This window comes from Physeter macrocephalus, unplaced genomic scaffold (assembly GCF_002837175.3).
Source record: "Physeter macrocephalus isolate SW-GA unplaced genomic scaffold, ASM283717v5 random_189, whole genome shotgun sequence".
Taxonomy (NCBI): domain Eukaryota; kingdom Metazoa; phylum Chordata; class Mammalia; order Artiodactyla; family Physeteridae; genus Physeter; species Physeter macrocephalus.
The window spans coordinates 46,369-54,480 of NW_021145460.1; the positions used below are offsets into that span (position 1 = coordinate 46,369).

At 64.3% G+C, this 8,112-nt stretch overlaps 1 protein-coding gene across 9 annotated transcripts in view; it reads left to right on the forward strand.

Annotated features, from left to right (window-relative positions):
- RALGDS (ral guanine nucleotide dissociation stimulator) overlaps positions 1-8,112 on the forward strand; it is a 39,935-nt gene that overhangs the window by 8,846 nt on the left and 22,977 nt on the right. For 6 of the 9 annotated variants that reach the window (XM_055082578.1, XM_055082581.1, XM_028484446.2 and 3 more), the window contains exons 2-10: positions 960-1,070; positions 2,005-2,198; positions 2,738-2,836; positions 3,663-3,856; positions 4,077-4,285; positions 5,032-5,247; positions 5,430-5,533; positions 6,199-6,283; positions 7,665-7,733. In XM_055082578.1, coding sequence (XP_054938553.1) covers positions 960-1,070; positions 2,005-2,198; positions 2,738-2,836; positions 3,663-3,856; positions 4,077-4,285; positions 5,032-5,247; positions 5,430-5,533; positions 6,199-6,283; positions 7,665-7,733 — 1,281 coding nt within the window. The remainder of the gene's footprint in view (positions 1-959; positions 1,071-2,004; positions 2,199-2,737; positions 2,837-3,662; positions 3,857-4,076; positions 4,286-5,031; positions 5,248-5,429; positions 5,534-6,198; positions 6,284-7,664; positions 7,734-8,112) is intronic. The other 3 variants (XM_028484449.2, XM_024117320.3, XM_024117319.3) reach the window with 2 other exon arrangements.

The following is an 8,112-nucleotide window of genomic DNA, read 5'->3' on the forward strand; positions in this document are numbered from 1 at the left end:
GGAGGATCCCACGTGCCACGGAGCGGCTGGGCCCGTGAGCCATGGCCGCTGAGCCTGCGCGTCCGGAGCCTGTGCTCCGCAACGGGAGAGGCCACGACAGTGAGAGGCCCGCGTACCGCAAAAATAAAATAAAATAAAATAAAACAAGAGCCTTTCCGCCCGGGGTCCAGGGAGCAGCCAGATGACACCCCCCCACCCCGTGTGGAACCCCGGGCATCAGCCCGGACGCCAACACTGTTATCATCTCATGCTGTCCCCATGCACGTGGTGACGAACGGGGACCTGGGAACTCCTCTCTTGCCCAAGAAGGCACAAGAGACCGAATGAGCTGAAAGGGAAGGAAATGGCCTTGGCTGTGGCCGTCGAGGATGCCCGCACCTGCCCCAGGCCCGGGAGGCTGACTCCAGGCTGGGGCAGCTGTTGCAGGGGCCATCTGGGCACGTGAGGGTGAGGGGGCCAGCGGCCTCACGCCCTGGGGGAGGCATCTTCTCGGGGGGCCAGAGCCCCCTCGGTGCAGTGGGCTGAGTTAGGGCCTCGGGATCCCGGCTCCGCCGTTTACCCACAGCGGCATGGCTTTGGATGGGTTGCTCTTCCCTCGGCTTCTGTGTAGTCACCTGTGAAATGACCGGATAACAGTACTCGCCTTGGGGTGGGGGCCGGAGCGGGGGGACGCCCCTGGGCAGGGGCAGGCTGTCGTTGGAACCCCAGTGGGTACGTCTTGTTCACAACCAGCCGTGGCTGGTGGGGTGAGGAGGGGGGTGCTGGGGGCAGTGCCTGCCGCCCCGATAGTAACCCCCGGCCCTCCAGCTGTCGTCCTGTTTCATTCTGGGCTGGAGGTCTCTGTGGCTCAGCGACCTTTGCCTCATCTAGGGAGCAGGAAGTGGCACGGGGCGTCCCCCTGCCGCACAGCCAGGCAGGCCCCGACACCCCCGCCCGGCGGCCGGGCGCTGTCTTTGCAGAGCTCCACGCAGGAGATTGGCGAGGAGCTGGTCAACGGCGTCATCTACTCCATCTCCCTGCGCAAGGTTCAGGTGCACCACGGCGCCAGCAAGGGCCAGCGCTGGCTCGGGGTGAGTGTGGATGGGGCGTCTCCGTGCTCAGTACGCCGAGAAGGCCCGGGATCCAGGGGCCACCCTGGCCACTCCACCGGGCTCCCTCCCAGGGTTTTCCTGCCTGAGGGTCCCCCAGTCCTGCTCCCAAAGGAATCCGGGCCCTCAACCCTCCCCTACTGTCCAGCCCTGGCCTGGGCCAAGTGCGTAGTTCACTGTTCACTTATTTGTACGAATATCAAAAAAAGACACTTCCATACTATTTGTACTTCACGTTAGGCTGGGATCATTTATGCATTTTTCCCCAGTATTTCTTGTTTTAACGACTGTCCTTCCACACCTTCTCCAAGGCTTTCATCACCTTACTCAGTAGGCCTTTTTCTTTTTTTTTTTAACCCCAAAAGGGCTCAGGCTCCTATATATGGTTCTCTGCAACTTGCCGTCACGGAACACAGCTCCATGACCCCTCCAGGTCAGAGCGGGGGCCTGACAGATGCGTAACATTTCAGAAGGGAAGCTGGTTACCAACCATAACTCGGCCTTTCACTGCCGTGGCCCTTGACGGGATTCCTTTCTGCAGCCATTTCCACAGTGCCGCCCTGAGTAGCCTCTGGGTCCTAACATACCGTGCCTTTCCAGCCCAGGCTGAGCCTCTGTTTTCTCATCTCTAGAATGGGGATGCTTTGCCAGGGATCACGGGGATTCTGCCCTAATACGGCAAGGCGCTATCATTGCTCAGCTGATAAAATGACCTGAAGGTGTCGGCATTGCTAGTTTCCATCATCCCCCACCTCCAGTTCAAAAGCTGAGACCCTTTTCCTGTTCGGGGCACTCACGTCCCATCTCCGTCCAGAAGTCACCGGGCGCTTGGGACTTCCCCTGAGTTCCAGCCCCTGCCCTCCTAGCGGGCCACGGTGCTGTCACTGACCATCTGTCCCTCTTTGTCCCACCCCAGTATGAAAATGAGTCGGCCCTGAACCTGTATGAGACCTGCAAGGTGCGGACCGTGAAGGCAGGCACGCTGGAGAAGCTGGTGGAGCACCTGGTGCCCGCCTTCCAGGGCAGCGACCTCTCCTATGTCACCATCTTCCTGTGCACCTACCGAGCCTTCACCACCACCCAGCGGGTCCTGGACCTGCTGTTCCAAAGGTGAGCGCCCCGCCCCTCCCCGGCACAGTGGCTCCCCGCCCACCCGCTGGCTGTGTGTCTTGGGAATGTCGCTTTACCTCTCTGAGCCGCACTTTGCTCACGTGAAGGCCGGCTGCCAGGACTGTCTGATAAGCACGGACAGTGCGGCCCCGCGCCCGGCCCTGTGGAAAGGGCTGCTGAGGGATGGGGTGGTTTTAATTAAGGTTTTCCTCTCCCCATGGAGAAGCTCTCTGCTTCCAGCCCCTGGGCAGAACAGTTTTCCCATTTGTAAAGGAGGCTCCAGATTCTGTCTCAGGGGTCCTTCCTGGGAGTAGCCAGGGCGGGGCTGGCTGGGGGCTGGCTGAGGGCCCAGGCCCACTCCGGCATCTGTAAGGTGCTGGTTGGGCTCGTTCATTCAGCTATACATACGAAGCACCTACTGTGTGCAGGCACTTTTCTAGGCATCTGGCTTAATTCAGTGAACGGTGCAGACAAAAATCCCTGCCCTCCCGGGCTTCCATCCTAGTCGGGGGGTCAGCCAGTAACACTAGACGTCATAGCAGGTACGGTAGATGTGACGCCCTCACGGCCTCCTCTAGATATGGGTGCATCCTCCCTTATTCCAGCGAGGACGGCGGACCTCAGGACCAACTGAAAAAGTGAGTCGACTTTGGGTCTGATGGGAGGGGCTGGGCAGAACCCCGGCTGCCACACATCTTGTGATTCCCGCCGGAGGGCTGAGGTCTGGGGGCTCCTCCTGCAGGAGGAAAGGAGTCAGAGAGCTGTGGCTGGGGTCCCATGTCCCCAGGGAGCAGAGGGGAGGCTGGGGGCTCAGAGCCGGCCCCTGAGAGCGTCCATCCCCACTCAGATCCGGGGCCCAGGACGGGAGGTGTGGGGGGCAAGCTGCTGACACTTCAGCCTCGTGGCCCAGTGTGAGCGCTCAGCTGGGGCTCACGGGAGCTCAGTCAGGGTGAGGGGGCCGGCTACGTCCCCACCACCAAGAATAGCGTCCCTGGGAGGACGAGACCCGCCCTCCGGCGCAGAGACCAAGGCAGCCGTGGGTGCGCGAGCTTCCGGTTCAGGTGCGAGGCCCGTGAAGGCCGGGCGGGGGGCACGCTCTGCTTGTCCCCTCCTCCCTCCCCCGTTTATGCAGCGCCTACTGTGTGCGGCCAGGCCAGCGCAATGAACAGAGCGGGCGCGGCCCTCCCTGCCCTCCTGCCGTTTCCTTTCCAGTGGGGAGGGCCCCGGGGGGCTGGGGGCGGACAGGAGAGAGTCAGGGTCCCCCGAGGAAGGGAGAGGTGGTCACCAGGGATGGAGGGCCCCTTCCTACCAGGCCTGCCGACCAGGCCTGCCCCTGCCTGGCAGCCCAGTGCGGGTGGGGCAGGGGCGGGCCCAGAAGCCCAGCCCCCATGGGGGAGCCAGGGGAGGGCCGCGTGCAAGGAAAGCCCAGGCGCCTGACTCTGCTGCCCGCCCGCCTGCCCCCAGTGCCGTCTCCTCCATCCTGGGCACCTGGCTGGACCAGTACTCCGAGGACTTCTGTCAGCCCCCGGACTTCCCCTGCCTCAAGCAGCTGGTGGCCTATGTGCAGCTCAACATGCCCGGCTCCGACCTGGAGCGCCGGGCCCACCTTCTCCTGGCCCAGCTGGAGCGCGCAGAGCTCGCCAAGGCAGAGCCGGAGGGTGAGGAGATCGGGGTGGGCGCGTGGGAGCTTGCGGACAGGGGCGGGCGCTGGACACGCAGGAGCCCCCGAGGCTGCCTCAGACCGCCCACGCGGGGACCGCTGCCGGGGAAGACGTCCCGGGGTGCGGCTGGAGCCGAGGCTCCTCTTAGAAGGCAGTAGCGTGGTTTCTGTCTTGGAAGAAAAGGCAGGCGTGTTGCTGAACCCTGGTCCTCTTGCAGCTCTGGCTCCAGCTCTGAAGCCGGCTCCAGCTCGAGCACCCAGGCCGGAGCCGGGTCCAGACCTCGAGCCAGCGCCGGCTCCAGCACCAGCCCCAGAGCCTTCCTGGCCTTTGCCTGTGGCCGCAGAGAACGGGCTGGGTGAGGAGAAGCCCCACCTCCTGGCGTTCCCGGCCGACCTGGTGGCGGAGCAGTTCACGTTCATGGACGCGGTAGGCAGCTCATCTCAGCAGGGCGGGCAGGGGCGCGCCTTCCTTCAGGAGCCTGCCCTGCCCTGTCCAGAGCTGATGTCCTGCCCCAAATCCCATGACAGACCGTGTCGCCTGGGCAGGTTCCCTCACCCGAAGGCCCCGACTCCCCTCCAGGCTGTGGACCCGGGCCCCATCCCTCGCACACGGTGTCTGGGTGGGATGAGGTGAAACGGTAGAAAGCTGGGCGGGGTCTGGCCCACCGGGGGCGGACGGGCGCTCGCTCCACGCGCCGCCCCCCCGCCCCCCACGTCCGCTGAGGAGGCCTCACCAGCTTCGGCACTTAGCAGGCACCTGGTGCGTGCTAGAAGCCGTGGCAGACGGCAGACGCGGCCTCTGGTTGCAGTGCCCACGTGAATGGGCATCTGGACGGGGAACAGGCCTGAGGCGTGATCAAGGGCTAAAAGCACCACCTGGTGTGGGCAGGTGTGAGCCGCCTCTGGTGCTGGGAGTTAGGGTGGACTGGGGAAGGTGGCCACCTCTCTTTCCTGCCAGGCTCACCCTGGGTCACCTTGTGCTGGGTGCCCACAGCGGGCAGGGAACAAGACCAAGAGACACCACCTCCCCGCACCTCCCCCGGCCGGGCTCGAGCCGCCTCCCCGGCTTCCAGAGCTCCAGCTCCGACCAGTGACCCTGGCTGGGCCTGGGGGGGAACTGTGGGCATTGAGCTGGGGTGCGGCAGAGCCAGCTGACCTTCCCCTTGCCCCTAGGAGCTGTTCAAGAAGGTGGTGCCCTACCACTGCCTGGGCTCCATCTGGTCCCAGCGGGACAAGAGGGGCAAAGAGCACCTGGCTCCCACCGTCCGTGCCACCGTCGCCCAGTTCAACAGTGTGGCCAACTGCGTCATCACCACCTGCCTCGGGGACCGGAGCGTGACGGCCCGCTCCAGGGCCAGGGTGGTGGAGCACTGGATCGAGGTGGCCAGGGTACGCGGCGGCCGCCAAGGGCCCGGGGGAGCCCTTTCTGCCCCTGGGTGGATCTCATCTGACCCCGGGAGCACCTCCGGGGGCATCTGTCCCATCCGGGAGGGGGGTTTCCCCCTAAGAGGGACTGAAGCTGGAGCAGGCGGGAGCTCGGCCCCTCTCACAGCCTGGCCCCTCCCTCCCAGGAGTGCCGGGTCCTCAAGAACTTTTCTTCCCTCTACGCCATCCTCTCTGCTCTGCAGAGCAACTCCATCCACCGGCTGAAGAAGACGTGGGAAGAAGTTTCCAGGTGGGCAGGCTTCTCCCTGGAGGAGCTCCAGGGTGGACCCGAGGCCTCCCGTGGGGCTGGGTGCTGCCTGGAACCTTCCCAGAGACAGCGCATCCTGGGGGCGGGGTCTCTCAGGGCCAGCAGTTCTGCCTCAGGACCTGGTCTCCTTCTCTGGCAGGTACTGGATTGAGCCCCGTTGGGGATTTTCATGTGTCTACTTCAACCACACGACTCTGTGCCCTTAAAAATCAGAACTAGGGCTTCCCTGGTGGCGCAGTGGTTGCGCGTCCGCCTGCCGATGCAGGGGAACCGGGTTCGCGCCCCGGTCCGGGAGGATCCCACGTGCCGCGGAGCGGCTGGGCCCGTGAGCCACGGCCGCCGGGCCTGCGCGTCCGGAGCCTGTGCTCCGCGGCGGGAGGGGCCGCAACAGTGAGAGGCCCGCGTACCACAAAAAAAAAAAAAAAAAAAATCAGAACTAGCCAAGACAGAGCCGCTCAGTCGACTGGGAATGGGGTTCCCCGGTGACCCACATGAGACCCACCCCTCCAGGCCTACCGAGCCCTTAGGGTCCAGCGGAACTCTGCTTGGAAACCACCCATCCAGGCAGTTGGGGTCTCTGGGTCCTCAAATGTTTTTGCCCCCACACCCCTCCCCACCATGTCCTCCTTTCTCCTTCCTTCCCCCAGGGACAGCCTCCGCATCTTTCAGAAGCTGTCGGAGATTTTCTCAGACGAGAACAACTACTCCCTAAGCAGAGAGCTGCTCATCAAGGTAGAGTCCGGGGGCTTGGGGTGGAGAGGCTTATGTTCCCACTGGAAGTTTCTTCGAAAACTTCTCATGAGATCTGTTGGGTCTGTGGGCAGGTGGGGGGCAGTTTGGGAGGTAGGAGGCCCTAGTACAGGGATGGAGCCGGGCAGCTGGGCTGTTCCAGAGCTTTGGGCGGGCGAGGAGCAGAATTACACTCTCCTGGGTCCTCACTGGTCCCTCAGCCGGGCACTCGGGGTGGATGAGGTCAAGGGTGAGGGTCTCTTCCTTCCCCAGACCAGCCTCGCCTGTCCCCACAAAGCCAGGCCCTGCTGTTTCTCTGTCTGCACTCACCTCCGAGGGCAAGGCACCCCGCCTGCCCAGGGATGGTACCGCAGGGGCCGCCCAGCCGTCGTCCAGATGAGCAGATCCAGGAGGTAGATCTGGGGGCTGGGGGCTCTCGCCTCTGCCTCAGGGCAGACACTGCAAAGGAATCCAGGGACTCTTCTCAGAGTCTCACCACAGGGCCTTCGGTGGCCGTGAGCAATGCCCCAGGTGGCTTGTGGCACGTGCAGGGGGGTGCTAACGCATTCACGGGGGTCCTTCCCCGGAAACTTCCGTATAAAGAGGAAGCAAAGTGTCACCACCCAGTGCTCCCAGCAGCCCCAGCTCACCGTCTCAGAGGTGGCACCAAGGAGACCCCTCCTGAGTGGATGCAGGCAGAGTTCTGTGCAGGGGACATCCCGAGGGGCCCCGTGGGGTTGTGAAGGCTTTGGCACGGCAGACACCCTGCTCAGCCGGGCACCCCCGGACTCCCTGTCCCTCTCTCGATGGCTCGCCTGGCTGGGGGCCGGCACACACCAGAGGCTCTGAGCCCGGGACCTGGTCCGTGGAGGGCGGGGGGGTGAGGGGCGGGCAGCAGGGCCTCCTGCTCTCCTCTGAGTCCTTCTCAGGCTCATTCAGAGGCAAGGCGCTGCCTGTCTCTGGGCCTCAATTTCCTCATCTGGAAAGTGGGGGAATGCTGACCCCCGGGGTGCCAACCTCACGGGGAGGCAGTGAGGTTCAAGGGGGAAGGGAGATCTGCGTGAGTTTTGTGCAGGACCCTCCTACCCTCCTGCAGAGATGGGGGGTCGGGGGGAACAGCACAGCCACAGTGGTGGAGGTGTGGCGCTGAGTCCCTGGAGACCCCGAGGGGCAGGTGTAGTCCTCCTCTGTACTCTCCAAGGAGGCTGGGCTGCTGGCCCACGTTCCCACACCCCGTGAGCACCCGAGCGGGGGTGCAGATCTAGGAATAGAGTACGCTGGCATGGCTGGAGCGTTTGCACCAGTGACCAGGGCCAAGGTCGGGTCTGCTGGTGGGTGATGGGAGGGGCAGAAGGCCTCACCGACCCTGTCCTCGGCCCTGCAGGAGGGGACCTCCAAGTTTGCCACCCTGGAGATGAACCCCAAGAGAGCCCAGAGGCGGCCGAAGGAGGTGGTGAGTGTGCCCCAGGCTGGGAGAGGAGGGGCCGCCCCGCGCCCCCGCTCCTGTAGCTGCGCTACCTGACGTGACCCTTAGACCGACCTCCTCCGGGGCCTGGGGGCGCTGCGCCCTGACCAGCTGGTGTCGGGAGGACTAGTAGCCACCAGAGCAGGGACCTGGAAGAGCTGGGCCCGGTGGGGATTTGGGAGGGGCCCTATATCTCGGGGGTTTGCCAAATACCGAGCCTGGAAGGTGACTTGAGGGAGTTGGGGTCCATGCGCGCTGGGAGGGGGATTTGGGGGAAGTGGCTGAAGGTCCCCGGCTGCTCCAGGTGGGAGGCCTGGGTGGGGCTGAGGGCTTTTCAGGGGAGGGGCCTTGCTCATCAGTCGTCCCC